The following is a 25127-nucleotide window of genomic DNA, read 5'->3' on the forward strand; positions in this document are numbered from 1 at the left end:
CCCCTTCTTCTTCCTCAACTCTGGTTGGTTAATCCGGGCGTCCATCACCGCCGCGGCTCTGTGACGCAAGCGCGCCGCAAAAGGCAACGCGGGAGAGGCGCGGACATGTTGCTCTTGGGCGGGGCGAGGCGAGGCGAGGCTCCGTTGGCTGCTTCACATGCCACTCAACAGAGTGGCCTTGTTGGCGCCGCCGCGGTGTTTGTGGGGCAGCTGGAGGAGGCGGGAGGCGGCAGTAGCCTCCGCTCTCCGGGCCCCTCTGGCCTTAAAGGGACAGGCGCCCACCGCGGGCGCCCTTTTGCGACATGGCGGTGGCGGGGGACCTGGAGAACACGGTGAGCCCGGAGGGGAGCCTGATGCAGCGGCAGGCCCTGAAACCGCCTCTGTTTTCCCTTGCGTCCGCGCGGGAGGTTGGGCGTGGCTGCTGGGGGGGGGATGACGGCACTCTATACATGCGCAGGGGCACGCTCGCCCGCGAGGGTGGACTTCGCGGGTTCTCGGCGCTGGCACAGTATAAGGAGGAATCTCCAAGCGAGCCCTTCTTCGCACCCAGAGCCCTTTCAGCTCTCAACGGTATTCATTTTGTTGCATTTGTAGCCCGCCTTTCTCCCCGCTCAAGGCGGCGGGCGAGTTTCTCTTCCTCCCCGTTTTATTCCCGCAACCACCCCGTGAGGTAGGGTGGGCTGAGAGAAAGTGTGACTGGCGCGCAAGGCCACCCAAGTGGGTGATTTAAACCCTGGTCGCAATATTTGCCAGAGGTCAATAGTCGGGGCTCTGCAGGGCATTAAGCACCCACTTCCAAGCCTGGGATTTGAGATCTTTCCCCACCATAACTGGGTATACTGTACTGGATATATACTGTACTGGACACCTTCACCTGCAGAAGGTCACTTGCTCTCTAACACTGAACTTTCGCCTTTCCGCAGCTTCTTCCACACCATCTCACATCGCGTTTTGGATATTTCCCAAGTTCTCTCCATCACTCTCTGCACTTAGCTTCCTGCGTGCTCAGAAGCTCTCACTGTTCGTTTTAGATGGTCCACCCATCGCATAGGTGCTCATAGAATTGTAGAGATGGGTCATCTAGTCCAACCCCCTGCAGTGCAGGAATCCTGCCCACAGCCATCCCTGGGTTCGCTCGAACCAACCTTCTGGTTAACAGCATTGACCCGTTGCACCACAGAGGGCCATCCCCTGGTCTTTCAAAATTGCATTGTCCCCGTGCTGATGCTGCTTTACTCTCCCATTATCTCTTTTCCAAATGCCCTACAAATGTCCCTAAGAACATAGGAAGGATCTGCTGGGTCTGGCCAGCGGCCCTTATAAATGTAAGGAACCGCAGAAAGAGGGAGGAGGGAGTCGAAATAGAAAATGTTAAAACTACAGTATGGTTAAACTATGGTTACCTCTAGGTATAAGGTGGTATATAAATTCAATGAATGAATTAATTAAAAATTAAAAGAAAAAGGCCAGTGGCTCATTTAGTCCAGCATCTTCTTATCACAGTTGGCAACCGGATAGATGTCTGTGGGAAACCAGTGAGCAGAACATTAGCACAAGAGTGTTTTCATCTCCTGTGGTTTCCAGTAATTAGAATTCAGGGCCACACCTGTTTTATTCTTGCAGTCAGTCTGGCTCAGAGTGACTACAACTCCTATCCATAGCTGTCAATTTTTCCTTTTTCTTGCGAGGAGTCCTATTCGGAATAAGGGAATTTCCCTTTAAAAAAGGGAAACGTTGATAGCTATCCTCCTATCAGCCTTAACCATGGGCCATGCTATGTTGTGTCCGATGGAAACTGGAGTCCAACAACATCTGGAGAGCCACAAATTAGCCACTGTAGCTCTTATACATAAGTGTGCATAGGGATGACCCATGGATCCATGCTCTAAATATATTAGCTGAGAGCTATGCTCCCTTTGATTCCTTTCTGGAATCTCTAAGATTGTAGGGTCAGACTACTAAAAATCCTCAGCCTCCTACCTCTTTCTTTGTATTGTCTGCATGCTTTCAGGGACTCGCTTGAGTGCTTTTGCAGAATGAATAATTCTGATTAGTTTCTCTCATCTACCCCCTGTCTTGTAAGTCTCCAGTTTCGTATTCCAGGAGAGAAGCTTAGTGACAGTGTTGCATAGGGACCAGCTGAGCAGCATACGGAAACTAAGCATTTATCACTTAAACTGGACTCAGGTTATGGACAATAAGCCATAAAAGATGCATGTGCTGCCCTCTGCCATGTGGCCTAAGCCATTCACTGAGGGTGTGTAGGAGGCAGGCAAAGGAGTTGAAAAATAGTGTGATCATGGCAGCTCAATTGTAGCCATGCCCAATTTGACTGTTAATGTTTAATTGCAATCATACTTGCAAATGAGACTTAAGAGGGGCTTCGTAGCCCGTTCATCCACATGTACCTCATTGGTAGTCCAAAAGAAAGAACTACCTACTTTTTGTAACTCTTCTGTGCTTGATCACCTAGACTAGACACTTATTTATCAGAGGCGATCAGATTTGGCCACCTACAAGCCAACGTGGAATCAATCTGAAGTTGTTTGGACACTTCTGAACAGGCAGGACTGAGGGACACAGTCATAGCACGGGTCAAGTCTGTTGATTGCATTTCCCCCGTCACCGGGAAACTCAGGATAATGTTCCTGGCCAGCTCTTATCTCTGATTACCTTTCTATCTTGCCTTTCCTCCAAGGAGCTCAGAATTCTATACATAATCTCGCTCTAATATCCTGCAAAATCCACTTACTAGGAAAGTAAGTTCTGTTGAACTTGGTGGCACTTCATTCAAAGTAAACTTGAATAGAGTTGAAGTGCAAGTTTCCTGCATAGCTCAGTTGGTTAGAGTGTGGTGCAGGTAGTGCCAAGGTTGCAGGTTCAATTCCCGTAAGGGACACCTGCAGAATCCTGCATTATAGGGGTTTGACTAGGTCCTTTGGGTCCCTTCCAACTCTATGGTTCTAAATATTCTCCATGACCCTAGTTTGCCACTGAAAACACTGTGCCACACTTGCTTTCTGTCATGCTGTTCCTGTTGGCTATGTGGTGAACTTTTTCTTAGGTTTTCCTAAAGACCTACTTCTTCATCAAAGGCTTTTTGGACACTCATTCTAATTGCACTCTGAAAACTCAGATTGGTCTTTCTGGACTGATGAGCCATCCTCTGTGTCTATCAGACAGCTCAAGTGACCATCTCCACCTCTTTCCAGGGTGCTGCTTTCCGTACAAGTCACAGGACCTCATCCTTCACAGATGGGCTTTCAGCAGCATCGTTTACGGAGTACCCTAGGCACAAACCTTTCATTAATGCTGACTTGCGACGACCTCCTGCCAAGCCAGTCATTGCATATCCAGAGAGTAACAGCAGAGGTAACGATTTGACTTGGAGGAATTGGGATAGCGTTGGGAATAAGTTTGCGGTTTGTTTGTATGTCCATCTGGAAGGTTCACAACCCTCAAATCAGTGTGGAAGCACTACCCTTGTTGAGGGGCTGGGATGCCCGTGTTTTGGTTTTTTAAAATGACTTTTATAAAATCTTATCAGCTGATCTGTAGAAAACTAAAAGGTGGGTTGTTTTAAAATGCGGTGGCTTCGTAAAAACATGGTCCTTGTGGGTTTTTAAGAACCAGTTGACAATGGGTTGCTTTCTTTCCACCAGGCATATTCTTGACCCTTGTTTCCTCTGCAATCCTTGCTTTCCAATTCCCCAGTGCAAAGGAAAGCAGCATCTTTGGGTTACTTCAACCAGTAAACCATACGTTCTTTCAATGTGATTTTGGGATGCCTTGCTCCATGTCCCCCACCCCCCTCTGAAGTGAAGCATGTGGATATTGTGGAGCAAGCCTTTTTCTGGAGCAGCGCTCTCTCTGGAATGGTTTGCGGAAAGAGATTTGTCAGGCCTGCTTGTTTGTCATTTCTGCTCGCTTGTGAAGATTTCTGGGAGTCCTACGTGAATCTGCTGTTGCATCTATATTAGGAATGGGGAATGTCAGGCCCAGAGACCAAACACAAACCATCAGGCCTTAATAATAAATAATAATAATAATAATAATAATAATAATAATAATACAGTAATAATAATAATTTATTTATACCCTGCCCATCTGGCTGGGTTTCCCCAGCCACTCTGGGCGGCTTCCAGCAGAATACTAAAATACAATGATTCATCAAATATTCAAAGCTTCCCTAAACAGGGCTGCCTTCAGATGTCTTTTAAAAGCCCAATAGTTGTTTATTACTTTGAAATCTGATGGGAGGAAACGCTACAGGGCGGGTGCCACTACTGAGAAGGCCCTCTGCCTGGTTCCCTGTAACTTTGTTTCTCACAGTGAGGGAACTGCCAGAAGGCCCTCGGCACTGAAACTGAGTGTCCGGGCAGAACAATGGGGGTGGAGATGCTCCTTCAGGTATACTGGGCCAAGGCCGTTTAGGGCTTTAAAGGTCAGCACCAGCACTTTGAATTGTGCTCGGAAACGTACTGGGAGCCAATGGAGGTCTTTCAGGACCAGTGTTATATGGTCACGGTGGCCACTCCCAGTAACCAGTCTAGCTGCTGCAGTTGTAGTTTCTGGATCACCTTCAAAGGTAGCGCACCGCAGTAGTCCAAGCGGGAGATAACCAGAGCATGCATCACTAGCAAGACAGTCCGTGGGCAGGTAGGGTCTTATGATCATTGGGACTCCCCTTGTCCAGGCCATATACTTACTGAGCCGCAGCGCACACATTCCCAGCTTTTCACCCTCCTTAAGTGCTTTTGACTGGGCAGGATGTGTCACTGGACTCTGATCATGCTTCTGGCTTGATTGGATGGAGGGCAGAGGGGTATGTGAGGGTAAAGAAATGAGGCTACAGTACAAAGGCAACCTTCATACTTATCACTCTTCCATTTCTGTCTCTGGCTCAGACATAACAGCCTGTCCACTCATTTCTTACAGTTATGTGGGAATAGTCAAATCACAGGTTCCCTGACCTTGGGGAAGTAGGTGAAGATAGCGTTTGAGAAACTCAGAGCTTAAAACTACCCTGTGAGATCTAAACTTCCTTTCCTTCTTGAAGCGGCTGCTAATTAAATGTGGGTTGTGCTGGCAAGGAGCTCCGTTGGCTATTACAGAGAAGTGGGTCTGCTAATTATTGATGAGACTTCCTTTCAGCTCTGCCAGATGTCAGAGCCTGGGGAACTGAATTCACACAGTGTTGGTAGCCTTTTGTTTTCCTCCTTGGCAGCAGAAGGTCCGTTTGCTCAAATATTTTCTCTGGGAATAATTTTATGGTGTTGATGCTGTATGTGTGGCTAGATGCTGACTCTCAAGTTTCAGGGCCAGTTCTGCTTCAAATGTGACTGGGATTTGGGAATGTGGAGTCCAGTTCCAGATGCTTTTACTTTAAAAAGCATAGAATATACAGAGTGTTTCTAAAACTTGGGTGCCCAGCTGTTGTTGGACTACAATTCCCAACATCCTTGACCACTGGTTCTGCTAGCTAGGGATGATGGGAGTTGTAGTCCTACAACAGCTGGGGACCCAAGTTTGAGAAACATTGCCTTAACAAAAGTTCCAGGGAAGGAGCAATAGCAATATAATATCAGGAAGGTCTTGCTGAGGGCAAGCTTTAGTGCCAAAAGTCAAATGTAAGGCTGTGCCAATATCCATCCAATTTATTGAAAAATTTCTTTGTGAAAGCAGCTCTCCTTTTTTTCTGCCTCATTTTCAAAGTACTTTATCATTCCTGTAGAATTTGGGTGGGTGTTGTGTTTTGAGCTTACCTGGTTGCTGGAAGGTGGCCAAGGGTGGTATGTATGCTTTCCTTTCCAGTAACCATTTCTCCAGCACTCCTTAAGCCTCCCTCACTGCCCACACGTCCTGATTGACAAAAGCGCAATGGGAGGAGCCACCTTTAATTGGAGAGCGGACACCCAGGGAGGCTGCAGAGTACTTGGGAGATGATTTGGAGAATGAAATAAGGGGTATTCATAAGCCCCTCACGACCACCACACCAATCAGGTAAGCACAACGAAACACACCGCACTATCTAAGATTCACAGAAAACTGGATTTTGTTGTAACTTTATCAGATGTATAGCCTAGGAACAACATATATCAGCATATCCCATCTGGGCTTCAATAACCATCCTTGTGAAATAGGTTAGGGAGGGAGCTAGGGACTTGCTCAGGTCCACACACAGCTGAACAGTCTTTGAATGCAGCTTACTGCCGTCTTAAATCCAACCCTGTGTCTGCTGCGTTATGCTAGCTCATTAATAGCTGGTTCTAATTCTATTTGTTGTTTTTGTTAGCAATATTCTCAGCTCTGAAGAACCTGCAAGAGAAAATACGGCGGCTGGAGCTGGAACGGATTCAAGCAGAGGAGAGTGTGAAATCTCTGGCCAAGGAAACCTCAGACTATAAGAAAGTGCTGGGCGAACAGCTGATGGAAAAAGAGCAGACAAAGTTTGAGGTGTCCAGGAAAAACGAAGGTGTGCAAATATCTCCTTTGCTCAACTACAGATTAATAATTCTAGGGGTGTTTGGATGAGCCCCCTTAAGTTATTCAGTGAGGTCACTTCCCATGACCCAGTGTGTACGCTGGCCAAAGTGAACCCCCCCCCCCGCAAATCTCTGCTTCTGGACAGCATGTGAGCCTATCAGAATCCTCTATAGTTGTGGAGGCACCCTATGGCATGTGTGTAAGAGGGAGAAGCAAGAAGCAAAGGGGTAGAAGAAAGAGGTTAATGTCCAAAAATTTACAGTCCAAAGCATTTTGGTGCATTATAGAGGATTCTGGCAGTGGAAGTGTTTTCCAACGATCCAACTCCCGGTCTATCTGGGGCAGATATATGCTATGTGATGCCTAAAGCTGAGATGCTCTGAAAGAGGTGTGGTAACTATTTATTTTTGCACGTTGCCTTCTTCAGATCCAAAAAGATCATTATTCTGCAAGTAGCAGCTGTTCGCTTAGAGTAAGGGTGGGCAGCCAAGTGCCATGGAGACCTTCTGGGCTATAAATTCCCATTGTCCTTGGCCAGCATAACCAATGGCCAGGGATGAAGAGAGGCGTAGCCCAGGACTTCTGAGGGGCACCAGGACGCCTAACCCAGCTCAGCATGCTGAGCTCATCCTACACAACCATGCGGATGTACATTTGAAGGGAGGATCAGTTGTGATGAGCAAGCTGCCTTTCAGGGGAGCTTGCCTGCCGTTCAAGATCTCCTCCTTCAGGAGAAGCTTCCAAGGAACCCCGGATCACCCTGAAACACAGTTTGATAACCCCTGTGTTGGGGAATCGGTGTCATTAAGACCAGGTTGAAGAGATTTATCCAGGAGCCTTTACTGTATTGGTAGCCTCATGGAATTAGAATGCAGAGCCCAGTTCCAAAAAAAACTCCAGTTACCATGATACCTGATTGTTCTTACTTGTTGTGGAACTGACAGATGTCTTTGTATGGCTCCCATTGTCAGCGTACGGCTGAAGTTGGGAGTATGGCTGTGCTTCAGCTGCTGCTCGTTCTCCGCTCGCCTCTTCTGTGTTGAGGCACAGCTGCAGGTGGTCTGAGCATCTCAGCTTTGGGCTCTGCATAGTATATATCTGAAGCACGTACGTATGGCATCTTACCTGCCCCACTGGTGTTCAGATGAGTGCTTCCTCCACTCCATCTCTTGGGCCATTTAGAATTTTGAAGAGCCTGTCCTTGCTCTATTGTAGGGCTGGGCAATATCTGCTTCCCAGCATCGTAATATACTGCCGATATGGGGGTATATTATGGCATCAGAAAGGAGGTGGGGAGGAAGAAGGTCGTTGCTGGCCACAGAGACAATTGGCATCACTGGGTGCAGTTTCTGCCTCTTACTGGCGAGGTCGGATAGGTGGCACTGCCCTGGGCGGAGCACATCAGCTGTTGTATTGCATGGTATGACGCCGGCCTCCCCGGAACTGCCAACCATGGCTCACCCTGACCACAGTGTCTCACCACACAAGCAGTGGCTACGAGGAGCCACTGTTCAGTGCAAGGAAGAACGGAGGAAGGAGGCAGCCTGCCAGCGCTTGCACAGCCAGAGAAAGAAAATGAAGATGTTGGCTGGCAGACAGGCAAACCCCACTCCTGAGGCCGGTGGCTAGGCTGGGGAGGGAGGGAGGGAGTGGACGAGCATCAGGTGCCTGAGGGAAGTGCGCTGTGCTGGCTGTAAGTACATTGCCCAGTCTGAAATTGCTTTTGTGATTTTAACTTTAAACCGTATCAGTACATTGCCTAGGCCTAGTCTACTAGTCGCTTGGGGCTGTAGCCAACTAAATTCTTCATGGAGCAAACCCACTGATATTAATGGACCTAGGTTGGACTTTTCTGAAAATTTAGTGGTTTACTCTGAGCAGTAGGGTTGTATCCATTGTTAGTCCCACATGGACCCATTGAAATTGACGGACACGACAAACTTAGGCCCACCAATGAGTCTACCCTGAATACAGCTGGCAGTACCCCATAGCTTGCAACCTGTATAGTCCTCATGGGGTCCATTATTAGCATTGGGGCTGTAAGGTAAAGGTAAAGGGACTCCTGACCATTAGATCCAGTCGCAGATGACTCTGGGGTTGCGGCGCTCATCTTGCTTTATTGGCCGAGGGAGCTGGCGTACAGCTTCCGGGTCATGTGGCCAGCATGACTAAGCTGCTTCTGGCGAACCAGAGCAGCGCACGGAAACGCAGTTTACCTTCCCGCCAGAGTGGTACCTACTTATCTACTTGGCACTTTGACGTGCTTTCGAACTGCTAGGTGGGCAGGAGCAGGGACCAAGCAATGGGAGCTCACCCCGTCGCAGGGATTCGAACTGCCGACCTTCTGATCGGCAAGCCCTAGGCTCTGTGGTTTAACTCTGTGGTTTAGCCATCTCTCATTGCCCTCCTTTCAGAGTTGGCAGCTCAGCTAGCAGGTGCCGAGACTCGCTGCAGCCTTCTGGAAAAGCAGCTGGATTACATGAAACAAATGATTGCACAGGCGGAACTCGAAAAGACCACCGTCTTGCAGAAGCAGGTACGTCGTCTGCCTTGGTGTCATCTGACCTTCTTAATGCAAACTCTATGAATTTTGCCAACAGCCATAATACATCTGGGTTATACACACACACTTGTGGAACTCACTGCCACAAGATGTGGTGATGGCCACAAGCTTAGATGGCTTTCAAAGCTGAGTGAGACAAATTTCAGAGAAGATATACTAGTCCTTGTGGGCATTCCCTACCTCCAGTATCAAAAGTGCATCTGAAAATCAACTGCAGGTGAATTCCAACCGGAGGAGCTGTTGCCTCTTCATGTCCAACATTTGGGCTTCCTCAAATGTGGCATCTGGTCAGCTTCTGTGGGAAACTGAATGGCAGAGTAGGTGGACCATCAGTCTGGCCCAATCAGGCTTTTATTAGGTTACATTGTGGGACTGGGTTGCCATCATGCGGATCTTGAAAACTATTCCCCTTCATTGAACAGTTTTGCCACCCTATCTGCTACTGGGGCCTGCTGTTGACATGATATAGGCCCTAGTCTCAAACGTCACAATATTCAGCCCTAGAATTAAAAGGTTTGACACGAGCCTTTTGTGAGCTTCACACACACACCCTGCTTCACTTTTCTCCCATTATGTTGCTGTTTTTTAGTGAGATGTTGCAGTTGACTAGGGTTGCAGACTTTTACTGCTGTTGGCCACCCCTGTGCTTTTCAGTGGCAGGCAGAAATTCAGCTGGTGAAGCTCTTCCCATCACTTCTTTCCCGCCTCCCCACGACATGAATAGCTTTCCTCTTCCTCTTTCCAGGCCACATTAGAAAGAGAGAGAATTCTTGATCAATCACATGTGACATCTAAATTGGAAAGGTTGGATCTGCTCGAGAAAGAATATGCAAGGCTTACGTCGATGCAGTCTCATGCAGAGGTAGGTTGTGTTCGTTTGGACGCCCAAGGCCAGGTTTGTGCTCATTGTGGATGCTCAGCATTCTTGTAATGTAGCGATGGAGAACCTGTGACCTTCCAGATGTTTCTGGGCTATAAATCCCACCATCCCTGACCATTGGCTATGCTGGCTGGGGCGGATGGGGGAGTCACAACTTTCTACACCCCTGTCGTCATCATGCCCCACTAATGGGCTTTCTAAACACGATCTGGCTGGCCATTATTGGTCTGATACAAGAAGGACTTCCTTAACGTTTGAATCCACTCAATTTTTATACTGGAACTTGGAGCAGAGATATATAAATGACCTCAGTGGGACTTACTCCCAGAAAACCATGTATAGGGTTAACAGTCTGAAAGTTGCAGTATTGTGCTTCTGCTATTTTAAAGGTAAGCATGGCACGTATTGTGTTCTAAACAGTGGGATGTGTTTTATCCTTTCTTTTATTCATATGCAAATGAAATCAATTAAATTCATTTGATTGTTGTTGTTGTTGTTGTTGTTTAGTCGTTTAGTCGTGTCCGACTCTTCGTGACCCCATGGACCAGAGCACGCCAGGCACCTCTGTCCTCCACTACCTCCCGCAGTTTGGTCAAACTCATGCCGGTAACCTCGAAAACACTATCCAACCATCTCGTCCTCTGTCGCCCCCTTCTCCTTGTGCCCTCCATCTTTCCCAGCATCAGTGTCTTCTCCAGGGAGTCTTCTCTTCTCATGAGGTGGCCAAAGTACTGGAGCCTCAGCTTCACGATCTGTCCTTCCAGTGAGCACTCAGGGCTGATTTCATTAAGAATGGATGCGTTTGATCTTCTTGCAGTCCATGGGACTCTCAAGAGTCTTCTCCAGCACCATAATTCAAAAGCATCAATTCTTCGGCGATCAGCCTTCTTTATGGTCCAGCTCTCACTTCCATACATCACTACTGGGAAAACCATGGCTTTAACTATACGGACCTTTGTTGGCAAGGTGACGTCTCTACTTCTCAAGATGCTGTCTAGGCCTGTCATTGCCCTTCTCCCAAGAAGCAGGCGTCTTTTAATTTCGTGGCTGCTGTCACCATCTGCAGTGATCATGGAGCCCAAGAAAGTAAAATCTCTCACTGCCTCCATTTCTTCCCCTTCTATTTGCCAGGAGGTGATGGGACCAGTGGCCATGATCTTCGTTTTTTTGATGTTGAGCCTCAGACCATATTTTGCGCTCTCCTCTTTCACCCTCATTAAAAGGTTCTTTAATTCCTCCTCACTTTCTGCCATCAAGGTTGTGTCATCTGCATATCTGAGGTTGTTGATATTTCTTCCGGCAATCTTAATTCCAGCTTGGGATTCATCCAGCCCAGCCTTTCGCATGATGTATTCTGCATATAAATTAAATAAGCAGGGAGATAAAATACAGCCTTGTCGTACTCCTTTCCCAATTTTGAACCAATCAGTTGTTCCATATCCAGTTCTAACTGTAGCTTCTTGTCCCACATAGAGATTTCTCAGGAGACAGATGAGGTGATCAGGCACTCCCATTTCTTTAAGAACTTGCCATAGTTTGCTGTGGTCGACACAGTCAAAGGCTTTTGCATAGTCAATGAAGCAGAAGTAGATGTCTTTCTGGAACTCTCTAGCTTTCTCCATAATCCAGCGCATGTTTGCAATTTGGTCTCTGGTTCCTCTGCCTCTTCTAAATCCAGCTTGCACTTCTGGGAGTTCTCGATCCACATACTGTTTGAGCCTTCCTTGTAGAATTTTAAGCATAACCTTGCTAGCGTGTGAAATGAGTGCAATTGTGCGGTAGTTGGAGCATTCTTTGGCACTGCCCTTCTTTGGGATTGGGATGTAGACTGATCTTCTCCAATCTTCTGGCCACTGCTGAGTTTTCCAGATTTGCTGGCATATTGAGTGTAGCACCTTAACAGCATCATCTTTTAAAATTTTAAATAGTTCAGCTGGAATACCATCACTTCCACTGGCCTTGTTATTTGCAGTGCTTTCTAAGGCCCGTTTGACTTCACTTTCCAGGATGTCTGGCTCAAGGTCAGCAACCACACTACCTGAGGTGTACGAGACATCCATATCTTTCTGGTATAATTCCTCTGTGTATTCTTGCCACCTCTTCTTGATGTCTTCTGCTTCTGTTAGGTCCTTACCACTTTTGTCCTTTATTATGGTAATCTTTGTACGAAATGTTCCTTTCATATCTCCAATTTTCTTGAACAGATCTCTGGTTCTTCCCATTCTGTTGTTTTCCTCTATTTGTTTGCATTGCTCGTTTAAGAAGGCCTTCTTGTCTCTCCTTGCTATTCTTTGGAAATCTGCATTCAATTTCCTGTATCTTTCACTATCTCCCTCGCATTTTGCTTGCCTTCTCTCCTCCGCTATTTGTAAGGCCTCGTTGGACAGCCACTTTGCTTTCTTGCATTTCCTTTTCATTGGGATGGTTTTCGTTGCTGCCTCCTGTACAATGTTACGAGCCTCCATCCATAGTTCTTCAGGCACTCTGTCCACCAAATCTAAATCCTTAAACCTGTTCGTCACTTCCACTGTGTATTCATAAGGGATTTGACTTAGATTGTATCTTACCGGCCCAGTGGTTTTTCCTACTTTCTTCAGTTTAAGCTTGAATTTTGCTATAAGAAGCTGATGATCTGAGCCACAGTCAGCTCCAGGTCTCGTTTTTGCTGACTGTATAGAGCTTCTCCATCTTTGGCTGCAGAGAATATAATCAATCTGATTTCGATGTTGCCCATCTGGTGATGTCCATGTGTAGAGTCGTCTCTTGTGTTGTTGGAAAAGCGTGTTTGTGATGACCAGCTTGTTCTCTTGACAGAACTCTATTAGCCTTTGCCCTGCTTCGTTTTGATCTCCAAGGCCAAACTTGCCAGTTGTTCCTTTTATCTCTTGCCTCCCTACTTTAGCATTCCAATCCCCTATAATGAGAAGAACATCCTTCTTTGGTGTCACTTCTATAAGGTGTTGTAAGTCTTCATAGAATTGGTCAATTTCAGTTTCTTCAGCACCAGTTGATATAAATATTTCTTCAGTCAGATGGCAGCCGTACTAAATAGGGTAATGTTTAGATTTTTTTCTGCTGCTGTAGTGTTCTGCATGAGAACCTCTGAATCCCAAATTCTGCTCCAATAAAACATGAAATCTGCTCGCAAGTAAACCTAAAAGCTCAGCCCCAAAATTATGCTATGCCACATTTATTTAGCTTAATATGGTGTGTGTCTTACACTCATATTTAGATTCCTCCCCCCCCCCGCCATCGTGCCACCTATTTTGATTTTTGTAAATTTAGTTTTCTTCTGGATCCCCCTAGTGGTTGAATATAACTGCATAGATAGCCATGTCTCCTACTTTTGTGAGCTGTGGCTCTGGTAGACTCCAGATCTGTTTCTATTATGTATTTGTTGCCTTTGTATTCTACTCCAGAAAGGTCAGAGCAGATCTTAGTCCCCAGCAACCCTAAAAGGAGGCTAGATTATTTCTTCCCTTTAAAAGAAAAAGGGTGGGTTTAGAACCAGGCTATCCCCAGACAGATCTTTGCCTGCGGGACACCCTGCTGGAGGCAGGAGGCAAGACTAAATTGGCTGTTGGGTGATCTTAGGTTTTGCTTTTGTTTAAACTAGAAAAAAATGAAAGAGCTGGAAGAGAAGCTCCTGGAGGAAGAACAAGCGCGGAAACTGGTGCAGGAAAAAGCGGCAGAGGCAAGTCCTTCCAATTTGTGGCCTGAATTTCTCTGCAAAGGAAAGAATTCCTGAGGGCATGTAGGATTTGTAGGATCTGCCTCCTTGCAGAAACATGGAATGATCAGAAACTTCCTTCTGTGCGTAGGCTACAGTCATGGTAGAATTTTTTTCCCCAGAAGATTGCAAGAATATGTCCAGACACAAGCTGCTGGGTAGCATGTCTGCATGCCTGCTGGTGGGCCAGTTACTGTGTCTGCAGATTATTATTATTAATTTTAGGACACTGCAAACATTTTTAGTTGAAAATCTACATCCAGTTTGTTGGGATAGAACTCCCCATCTCTAGCCTTCAATGCAAATGCCTCCAATTACATGCAGTAGATATACATATTTGTGTATCAGTTCCATGCCTCCACCACAAAGCAGACTTCTCCAGCCGAGTGCCTGAATTTGCACTACAATTCTCATCATCCCCAACTCTTGCTGGCTTGAGCTTCTGGGAGCTGGAGTTTCAACAACATCTGGAGGGCAGCAGGTTGGGAGAAGTTTGATACAGAAGCAATGGAACAGGAGTTTGGATAGCACCTCTGGGTTGTTCCCATTTAAGGCTCTGGTACCATCCAAGGGCAGGCTAGACTTTTGATGGGGATGAATATCTAATAATACTGCTTTGCACAGTGAAAACAAGACACACTATACACACCCTATAAACAGTTGCCTTAAGAAGTCCTCTATCTCTCTGAGCCCAGAGAGGGTTTTAGCTTTCAGAATCTTTGCTTGGACCAATTCCACAAAGCAAGAATGAAGTCCGATTGCCAAAGTCCTGCAACTACACTGTCCTTCGTCCAGTTTTCCAACAGCCTTTGGATCTTCAGTTTCTCTCCCAGCAGTTTCAATGTATCTTTGCACATCTCCACAGTTTGTCTCCCCATTCGTCTCCATGCAGGAATGCTGAAAAGGGGGCCTCTTACGTAGGCCGGCTCTACATGCCATGTTGCATAGCAGCAGAGATAAGGAATCACAAGCCCTCTGCAGCTGCGTTTTAGGAAGGAACATTCTTACCAGCTTACAGAGGAATTAACACTTTCCTCAACAACTGGATGCCTGTGGCTGAATGTGTTTAGCACTTCTGGACTGTGTCAGGGATGAGGAGCTTCCAGCCCTTGTAATATTGATAGACTACAGTTCCTATCCCCTGACCATTGTTATACTGGCTGGGGCTAATGGGACTTGAGAGTCCTGCAACATCTTTGGGGTGACCCAACTGTGGGCTGTGCCTTAGCTGGCAAACCACCACCCCCCGACTTCAACTTCTATTATTTTGAATTAAAGAAAATAATAATAATAATCCCCAGTCTTATCTTGGCAGCTTCAGACTGGTTTGGAGAAGAACAGACAGTTGCTGGAAGCACAAACGCAGCCTGTGGTGTTGGTGGAACCGTTGAAACCAAAGAAGATCAAGAAGAAAGCAAAGCAGCTGGAAAAGGTACATCACTGGTGCTAAAAGAGTTTAGATCGCATCCCTGTTTACCTGTGGCCCGTAATCCACATAAAGCCCTGAATTCACGCAGCCCTCATAGATGGGGTGGAGGTGAGGGACAGCTGTGAAACCCTCAAGTGCTGCAGACTCTGCTTTTGATTGGCTGTAGTTTCGCCCATCATCAGTTCTGGCTCCTCCCACCATTTGTTGCCACCCTTGATTGACTTAATTTCTCCTAATGTGAGAGTTTCTCTTCTCTCTTTTTAGAATGACCCTGGAATGGTTCACTGCCACGCACAGCCTCACTATAGGCTGCGGCTGGGGGATGTGCCTTTTGTTGCAGGAAAGGTAAGGAATCAATGAGTTCCCAAGCTTTGATAACTGAATGGAGGGCTCTGTGTTCAGAGACAATACTAAGAAATGGGGTTTCAAGGTACCCTAGAAGCCGCCTGGTCCTACCTTCTGCTTGGGGCGGAGAATCTTGCAACCATGGCATCCCTGAGAGCTGGCTGCTCAACCTGTGCCTCATCTCCAGCAAAGGAGAGCCTGCCATCCCCCAGAGGCTGTCTCTTCCATAGGCAAACAGCTGTTTCCCTAACGTTCAGCTGAAATTGGCTGTCCTTTCCACCTCCTGGTTCTTCTCCACTTTCTGCACAACATGTTGCTGGCATTCATCTGCCTTGAGAGATGGTGGAGGAGTGTGAAGTCAAGCTGTTGGATGGTTGCAGCTCCTGCTGTGACTGTAGAGACTGATGTGGGAGAGACAAGTTTTGTTGCAGCTGGGGCAGATGAAGGCGCCCAGCTGTCGGTCTCAAACACTCCCACTGTACAAAGATATTGGAAGGCTGCTATCGCAGCTCCCCTTAATTTCCTGTCCCAAAGTCCTAACTCCGTACAGTCCTACCTCGGGTTAAATGTGCTTCAGGTTGAGCATTTTCAAGTTACGCTCCGCGGTGACTCGGAAGTAACGGAGTGCGTTACTTCCGGGTTTCGCTGCATGCGCAGACGCTCAAAATGACGTCATGCGTGGAAGCGGCAAAACGCGACCCGCGCAGTCGCATCTTACGTTTTACTCAGGATGCGAACGGGGCTCCGGAATGGATCCCGTTCGCATCCAGAGGTACCACTGTATAAGCCAGTGTTGTATGTACTGATGCATATCCGTGGTACATTTTGCTCAGCGTTCAATTCCCCAGGTCGCCTTTGTCCTCTTCACCTTTCCCCTCCCTTCACTTTCAGTCCACAAGCCCCAGTCACTCCGTGGGAGCCAACGTTCAGCATGTGCTGCACCTGATGAAGCATCATTCAAAAGCCCTTTGCAATGAGCGCGTGGTCAGCAATGTCCCCTTGAGCAAGCCAATGGGCAGAGGAAGGAGGAACTCGGGCTCTTCCATTTCTTCCACGTCCCAGGGAGACCTTTCCGAGGTGCTGTTGACATTGCAAGACGAACTCGGGCAGATGAGCTTGTGAGTCAAAACACTTGCGCGCCTTGCGGATCTTCTGAGTGTGTTCCATTGTGTGACTCAATTCCGGTAGCCACGCCACAGCCCCCCTGAGCAGAAGCACAGGTCATCCTTCACAATTCTATCTGAATGTCGTTGGAAGCAAAGTCTGTGTTGCTTGCTCTCAGGGAGAGGAGCATTGGATTGTAGCCTTGGAGTGTCAAAAGAAAACTGCTAGGGCCGTTGTGACAGCTGGGTGGGGCTGCCCACCTGCCAATCACCAGACATCACAATGATCCCAGATGACTCCAAATAATGTATTTCCTTTGTGAGCAGGCTGGATTGGAAGAGCCTTGCTTTGCCGACTTGAAATCAAGCTTGGCAACGCAAAGGAATATTTGTGCACACAGCAAGCCCTGCTTTGGGAACTCCAAAGCATCAACAGTTCTTCCGGGGCTTGCTGTCACTGCTGATAGCGAGCCCCACTTGGCAAGGAATAACGGGAGCATGCTTCAAGACTTCTGATTGTTCCTTTGCAGATGCGTCCCTACCCATTACGACATCACAGATGATGTCACATGTAGGGCAGGTGGGCATGGTTTGGGGGAAAGAGCCTCTATATGCTGACGAAGAAAAGGCACTCTGCACATACTCAGAGACACTCTTATTGGGTTCCTGGAACTGGAGAGGGGCAAAGCAAATATAGTGATGTCCAGAAGAAGAAAAAGCATGCCCAGAGTGATGTGCTACTGGCAAGACAGTTGACTAAAATCATAGACTAGGACCATCCTGCCCCTGAGAAGAACCCCTATTAAAATGGTAGCTTTGCTACGATAAAGCATCTGGGGTTTTGCCTTCCCACCCCAGACAAATGCACTTAAAGACAGACTTCTTGGTCACATTGTAGCCTCCTCTCTTTCCCTGCCATTCCTAACGATGATGGATAGCCGACAACTTAATCCACCAATTCTGTTTTCCTCCAATCTATCGCAGACACCCTTTATGTTGGTAAATGTGCTTATTCATCTGCCTGGTAACCAGTCGAAAAAATAATCAATATTTTTTGTCGCTGGTTTAACAGCCCAAGATTTTGAAGTTGGATTGTTTCCTCTACTTGCAAAGCGACTCTGAAAATGTATATGAAACATGTTCTTAGCGAGCAAAAAGCGAGTTTAATCCGCCCCTGCCCTGAATCTTTCTATTGCATGTAAGCGATCACCAGCAGCTGGTAAAACTCATCCATGAGGCTCCAACGATTGCCGTAAGAGAAGACCTGGAGAGGGAGCTGGAAGTGCTGGTGAAGAAGATGGAAGCCAAGGCAGAACAGATCTGTAAAATCCAGAGGCATCGGGCACGGGTGAGTTGCCCTTCTGCCTGAGTTCTGGCACCTGGAAAGAAGGAATCATTACAGTCACTCCCCCCGAAGATGATGCTGGACTACGACTCCCATCATCCCTGACCATTGGGGCCGATGGGAGTTGGAGTCCAAGAACGAGGACCACAGGTTGAACAACGATGCCACAACTTTTGAGCAGCTTGATTGCTTTTTATAATAGGTGATGGCAAAGAATTATGTAGTGCCCCACTGGCCATCCCTGTACAAGGCAAATGTACAACTGATAAAGGAGGTGCATCTGAGTTTGTACTCCCTTCTCCAGGGATGGATGAGAGCCAGTGTGGTGTAGTGATTAAGAGCAGTAGTCTCGTAATCTGGGGAACCGGGTTCGTGTCTCTGCTCCTCCACATGCAGCTGCTGGGTGACCTTAGGCCAGTCACACTTCTCTGACGTCTCTCAGCCTCACTCACCTCACAGAGTGCTTGTTGTGGGGGAGGAAGGGAAAGGAGAATGTTAGCCGCTTTGAGACTCCTGAAGGGGAGTGAAAGGCGGGATATCAAATCCAAACTACTACTACAATTACTACTACTACTACTACTACTTCTTCTTCTTCTTCTTCTTCTTCTTCTTCTTCTTCTTCTTCTTCTTCTTCTTCTTCTTCTTCTTCTGTGGCTTTCCAGATGTTGGACTGCCAGCAACAGCAGCCAGCATGGCCAATGGTCTGGGGTGCTGGAAGCCGTAGTCCAGCAACATCTGGAGGGCCACAGGTGCCCGTCCTGCTCTACTCTGATTAGCAGCAGCTCCAGATGTTTTCAGACTCCCACCGCCTGGCCATGCTGGCTGCGTCCAAGTCCACCATTGGTGGGCTGCAGGTTCCCCTTCTCCGATTTAATTCCACCTTTCAAAGTGTGAATTGGTCCATTGATGAGTATTTTATGCTAATATGCACCACTTAAGATAATTGTTTTTCCATTAAGCTGTATGTAATTTTTTGCGAAATAAATTTTAAAAACCCTAAAAATGAATGTCAGGGTGGCTTCGAGCCGTAACTCAACGGTAGAACATCTGCTTTGCATGCACAAGGTCCAGTCTACAGGCAGAACAGCCGGGATAACTGATTTTGTACATACAGCACGAGACTCTGAATCTCAGGTTTGTGGGTTTGAGCCCCACGTTGGACAAAAGATTCCTGCATTGCAGGGGGGTTGGACTAAAGGACTCTTGTGGTCCCTTCCAACGCCACAATTCTACGACCATTGAAATATTGAAGAGCTGCTGCCAGTCAGTGTAGACAGTGCTAAGAAGAGAAGAAGAGTTTGGATTTGATATCCCACTTTATCACTACCCTAAGGAGTCTCAAAGCAGCTAACATTCTCCCTCCCCCCCCCCCACAACAAACACTCTGTGAGGTTAGTGGGGCTGAGAGACTTCAGAGAAGTGTGACTAGCCCAAGGTCACCCAGCAGCTGCATGTGGAGGAGCAGGGAATCGAACCCGGTTCACCAGATTACGACTCCACCGCTCTTAACTACTACACCACACTGGCTCTCTACACCAATGGGTCCAACTTTGTATAAAATAACATCTAGAACAATCTATGAGGGAAAAAAACATGTTATGGTAGAATAACTGTAGAACATAATAGGGGTATAGAATATAGTTTTCTCGATGAGAAGAAGAAAAACCTCTCTCCCCGCAGAGTCGGTGAAGGGGATTGGAGGGAAGGAAGAATATTCCTGAGGTAAAAAGCAGGCCATTCTGAAATGCCCTCTCCCCTTCTCCTTTTTTGACCTCGCAGCTGGCGAAGCAGAAGAGGGAAGGCAGGCTCTCTTGTCCTCAGCAGCCAAGCAGAGGCTGTGAAGCGAAAATGAAGGTCAACCGGGTGAAAGATGCCGGCCTGAAGAGGAGACCCGGAGAGCAGGGCAAGAAGAGTCTGCAGTTGCTGAGGGAGATGCAAAGCATACAGACCTCCCTTCAGAAAGATGACAACAGTTGGGACTACTGAGGCGTCTTGCGTGTGTGTGATTGTTTTTTTGCACCTTTCCCGGCTTGCTGGCTCCAATCTCAGCTGCCTTCCTTGCCGGGCTGCACTTTCTAAACAAAAGCCCCTCATTCCCCACCTGTGGGCCTGATCAGATTACAGCCCCTAATCCTGATGCAGGAGGTGGGGAGGGAAGAAATAAGATAACCCTTATTATTCTTTTAGCACGTTAACAATCCCTTTGCTGTGAACCACTGTATTCTCCTTATCCTACAACTCAGGCAATTAATCTAATTGCTCACCAGGGGCGACTCTTTCCTAAGCCTAGAGGCAGACAATAGTGATTTTCTTCCCCACTCCCCTCCACAGAAGAGGGTATGATGGAGGCATAGTTGTCTCCGGCATGCAGGTTTTGCAGGCCTTTGCCCTGCTTCAAAAATGCCCACTGCCGTCTTGACCAGTGGGGTGAAAGACACAAAAAGGTGTTATTACATTACCTTTCAACTCTCCTAAAATGCATTGTTTTGTCTTCAGCCTTAAACTGTTCCCTCCCCTGCATTTCCCCCCAAAATTGCTTTATGTGTGGTGTTGCGTATTTTCCACCTCAGATGTTCAAACATTCTTAGTAAGATGTTCTCATTTCGAAATATGGAAGTTTTGTAAAGAGTGACCTCTTCAATATTCAGTTGACTACCTAAAGGCTTTTACCTCAGCTTATAATTAAGGATGCGTCCTTCAGTGTTTTTCCATCCTTGGAATCTTAATAATGTGGTTTCAAAGAGGAACTGAACAGCTGTCTGTATCTTCTCTCTTGGTTTTTTCCTCCTTGCAGAAGAGTGAAGTCAATGTGTTTCTTTAGACAAAAACACACACAACAGCACCTCTGATCATGGCTGTTCTGGTATTGGCAGCTGGTTTTTAACTTGGCTTTTAATAATTTTATCCTTAACTGGACTAGGAGATCTGGTGGCTGTTGTGGTACTATGGATTTTTATAGTCACACACATGCACAGAGATATATTATTTATTACATTAATAATGTAAAGTCTTTCCGATGATTGGAATGGAATGATGACTCAAAAATGGTGCTTTTTGAGGTTTGATTGGGATCCAATAAAGGCAACTTGCCAATTGAATAAATTAGGCAGAAAACAGCTTCTCTTGAACTTTTCAAGTACTAGTGCAACTCAGGGATGCATATGCTCTAAACAAATCTGGAAAGCTGATTGCATTCAGAGATTGATGCTTTTGCGTATAGCCTGTGCTCCCTGCAGTTAGATTTGCCGCCATGCAACCTGGACAGTACATGCAAAATCCTCGTTACCTGCTAGAGCAAAAACAAGGTAGCAAGGACCCCTGACTGTTTTTTTCTGTGGACCTGCTGCAAGCTCCCCTCCCTCACCCTCCTTTGTGAGCAGACAGCAAGGCAATGCTGTCTTTGCCATCTCTGCTCAGATGCCCTGAGGAATAGCAGCAGGACCACTGTGTCACCTGGATCTCCCTGAGCCGTTTCTGCGTCATGGCAAAGGACTGCCTTTGCATGAACTGGAACGAGGCCACAGCAAATCGAAAGCAATTGAATATGCCCTTTTGTCAAGAGTTGTGTCCCAATCCCTCCTTGGCATTTCAAGCCTTAAGCAAACCAGTCTCTCTCTGGTAATGCAAGTGGAATGCAAAATGTTAAACCGGGTGTGCCAATTTTGAGATATATTTGCAATTAAGTTGCTTCCACCTTACCCACCAATTGAGCTCAGATACAGAAAGTACCTACCTTAAGCAAATTCCCACGTGTCCAGAACAAGTGACAGCTGTACTGTACAGTCATGTCAGTGGTGACATCAAATGGTCATTTGTCCTTGAGCGACTTGGAAGCACCTGAACGTTGATTGCTCCCTTGGAAAGGAGGCCTCAAGCAGCCCCACGGAAGACTGATGCATAAATAAATATAAGGCGCTATTTTAAAGCTAAAAAATAAAAATCTAAATCATATACCAGTCTTAAATGTGCAATTGCTGGTTAGTTCCTTGGGAGGGCTGGAACCCTGCAAATATGCTTGTTCTTGTACGTTCCAAGTTTGACCGTATAAACAGTTGAAACACTACCAAGAAACGGCAAGAGAACATTTTGGTACTTTGTTTATCATAGCTCTTTCCGCTTGAGACAATACATAGTCGATAAGCATGTTAAAAATAGTAATACACAGGAAAGTCGCCACCCAGGGCAACCTAATACAGTCAAAGGGCCTGCAGAGTAGGTTTTGGTCTACACAAGAGTCGGAAACCCGTGGCCTCCAGCTACTGCTTGGCTACGGCTTCCATCACCCCCGACCAGCGGCTGTGCTGGCGGGGGCTGATGGGAACTGGAGTCCAGGAAGATTTGAACTGGCACAGAGTCCCCCTTACCACCATTGGTCCGAATAGAGAACAGAATGGTAGAACAGATTGTACCACTTCAGACTGCAGGTGAAGGAAATGGCATGTTTTAAATGTTCTGTTGCATGGAAAAGCAACCAGAGTTTAAAAACAAAACCCTAGCACAGCAAGGGCTGAGCTAGGCCTATTCCCCCCATATTTCACTAGTTTGTCATTTGTAGGGAGCTTTATATTGGGAAGAAAATTATCCTGTTTCCCCCCCTGCCCTGTGGTCTGAAGTGGGACAATCCGCTCTCATTCAGCTGCAGGTATGCACCAACGCTAGGCAAACTGCAGTGCCCTAAGTTGTCATAATCAACGTCCACTGTCCGTTCACAAATAAATAATTGCACCCTTTTGCTTCCAAATAACAGAAACCAATGCCGGCAAGTAACAAAAAGGAACAGGATTACGTTACATTGTAAAGTCAGAGCGATGCCATATTTTGCGGTGGCCATCTTCAGAAAAATCCTGAAGACACATTTGGGTTACAGGCAGGGTGTGCTTTTCAGCATGTAAACTGCACACTTGGGAACATTCAGTAAAAGTAGAGGCATGATGGCCAAGAAAGTCTAGATTGGGGACCTGGGAACCTTGAGATGTTGAGCTCCCAGTTCCCACCAGCCTTGCTTTTAGCAGTTCCAGGTTGGGCCTAGTCTCGCAACATGGGGATTACATCAGTTTGATCTACCATCCCTGCTCCCCCTTCTCCCGAGCCTTTTAAACCCAGGCAAACGCTTCCATCACTGATGAAGAAGACACTGCCAGAAATATAAATGTGGTGTCCCCTCCATAATTTCTGCCGTATCCACCCTGGGAAAGGCAGAACGCTGGTTTAGAACATGAAATAACAACCAGCTCGTAGGAGGTACAGTGGAACCTTGGTTTACGAACGTAATCTGTTCCGGAAGTCCGTTCTTAAACCAAGACGCGCTTTCCCTAATGAGGCCTCCCGCTGCCAGTGCCCTTTCACCGTTCGGCTTCCGTTCTTAGACCAAGGTAAAGTTCGCAAACCAGGACACTACTTATGGTTTTGCGGAGTTCGTAAACCGAATAATTCGTAAACTGGGCTGTTCTTAAACCAAGGTACTACTGTACTTGGAAACACATCACAGTCTTGCTTGAACCTGAAGATGTGGACATGCCCAACTGCTGCTGTTGCTTAGGGGTGGGGAACCCATGGCTCCCCAAATATTGCTAGACCACAACGCCCACCATCTCCACCCATTGGCCATGCTGGCTGGGGAGGATGTGGGCTGTTACCTAATACCTGGGATCCCAGGTTGGTGAAACATGATTTATGGCAAAACAGGGGCATCGGCAAGGATGGGTGATGGAGCTGTTAGTCCAACATCGGAAAGACCGTGGGCTCCTCACCCTGGCACAACAGCAAGAGTTGGACATGCCGGGTTCTTCCAAGAGCATGGAGGATAAAAAAGCTAATTGGCTTGGCAGAGCTCACCTGTTTATAAGGCATTAGACAGGTGAGAGGAAAAGCAAGGAAACAAAATGGGTTCAAGATGGGTTGGGGGTTTAGGCAGCAAGCATCCGCCCATCACAATGCAATCACTTGTGTTCTTGCGCACAGCACCATCGCTGGAGAGGCATATGGTGACCCTTTAGTGCTTTTAGCAGAATGTCCAGCATTATGCGCAGTCAAGGGGGAAAAGGGAGCAGGTGTGTACGCTGCACAGAGCTGGGGGAGCCGCAATGGGTCTCTGTGCAGGCCAAGAAAGGCACCCTGCATGCATACAGTACATGGAATTCTTAAGAGAGCAAGACCCCAACCCCCATCATCTTGGACGTTTGGCTGGGCCAGCTGGGGCTGAAAATCACAGCAGCTGGAGGACCACGCATTCCCCATCCTTGTTTAAAGGCCACGGTGACCAGAGTTGGGGAGTGCACACTGCTGTGGTGTCCCTAAGTGAAGCACTTACGTTTTGCCCCCACCCCCAAATTAGTAAAGGTGAGGCTCAGCTTCCACAGAGTTGAGTTTGGGGACTGGGGATGTTTCTGCTCCCTCTCAAAAACCTATGTTTATGTTTGCTCAGCTGAAGGCACAGCTTACCAAACCAGTACCAAGACATCGGCACAATAATGGCAAGCGGTGTCTCTCTCACACAGCAGAGAAACTACACCGGCAATCTGTGGCTGCTTTGGTGCAGGAGGTGGGACTTCATGATCCTCCGGTCTGTCATCCTGAAACGCCCGTGTTTGCACGCACACCACTGAACACGAGGCGGCTACAGCAGTATGACTGGGATGTGGCAGCACATACACACAAACATACAAATACACCAATCCCTTTTCAAGTCACTGGAACAATGCGATAGAACCCAAGCAACAGAGACCACCATCAGAAAGCAACATCACATCACCCACAGCCTAACACTTCACAATGCGATTCCCAGTATGTTTTCCCTGCAACCCAACCCATGCAGAAAGGAGACCTTATCGAAACACCATTGCCATAGTGTTTGTGTCAGTGTGTTGGTGCAATTCTTTCCCCAAAGTATATGATTTATTCTCTTTTTTTCTGATGTCAGGAAAGACAAAACACGTACTCTTGGCAAGTTTCATAGCTCCCCATGTCCCCTTTGCCAATAGCAATGGAAACCAGAGGAAAACTGGAAGACTATGGGTCGTTGGTACCCCTTAGTTCAGGGATGGGGCACCCATAGCCCTCCTGATGTCGCTGGACTGCCATCAGCCCCAGCTGGTATGGCCAGTGCTCAGACTCTGAGAACTGTGGTCCAACAACATCTGAACGCCACAGGTTCCCCATCCCTGCCCTAGGACAATGTTGACATTTGTGTTGTAGGGAATGATGATTTTCTTGCTGCTGCAACTTATGTCCCAAAAGGGGGACACGG

General features: G+C 47.2%; 1 protein-coding gene across 2 annotated transcripts; it reads left to right on the plus strand.

The window, feature by feature from the left end:
• Nucleotides 1–131: 131 nt before the first annotated feature.
• CEP57 (centrosomal protein 57) lies at nucleotides 132–20983 on the plus strand. Of its 2 annotated transcripts, XM_053385656.1 has the most exons (11): nucleotides 196–332; nucleotides 3213–3372; nucleotides 6296–6475; nucleotides 8901–9022; nucleotides 9795–9911; nucleotides 13546–13623; nucleotides 14975–15091; nucleotides 15353–15433; nucleotides 16325–16551; nucleotides 17740–17884; nucleotides 19661–20983. In XM_053385656.1, the coding sequence occupies exons 1-11, from the start codon at nucleotides 303–305 to the stop codon at nucleotides 19865–19867; spliced, it is 1464 nt and encodes a 487-aa protein (XP_053241631.1). In that variant the 5' UTR covers nucleotides 196–302; the 3' UTR covers nucleotides 19868–20983. The 2 variants fall into 2 exon arrangements, with proteins under 2 accessions (XP_053241632.1, XP_053241631.1); XM_053385657.1 differs by lacking the exon at nucleotides 3213–3372 and having other exon boundaries at nucleotides 132–332.
• Nucleotides 20984–25127: the final 4144 nt, after the last annotated feature.

The sequence above is a fragment of the Podarcis raffonei genome, chromosome 4, assembly GCF_027172205.1.
Source record: "Podarcis raffonei isolate rPodRaf1 chromosome 4, rPodRaf1.pri, whole genome shotgun sequence".
Lineage (NCBI taxonomy): Eukaryota > Metazoa > Chordata > Lepidosauria > Squamata > Lacertidae > Podarcis > Podarcis raffonei.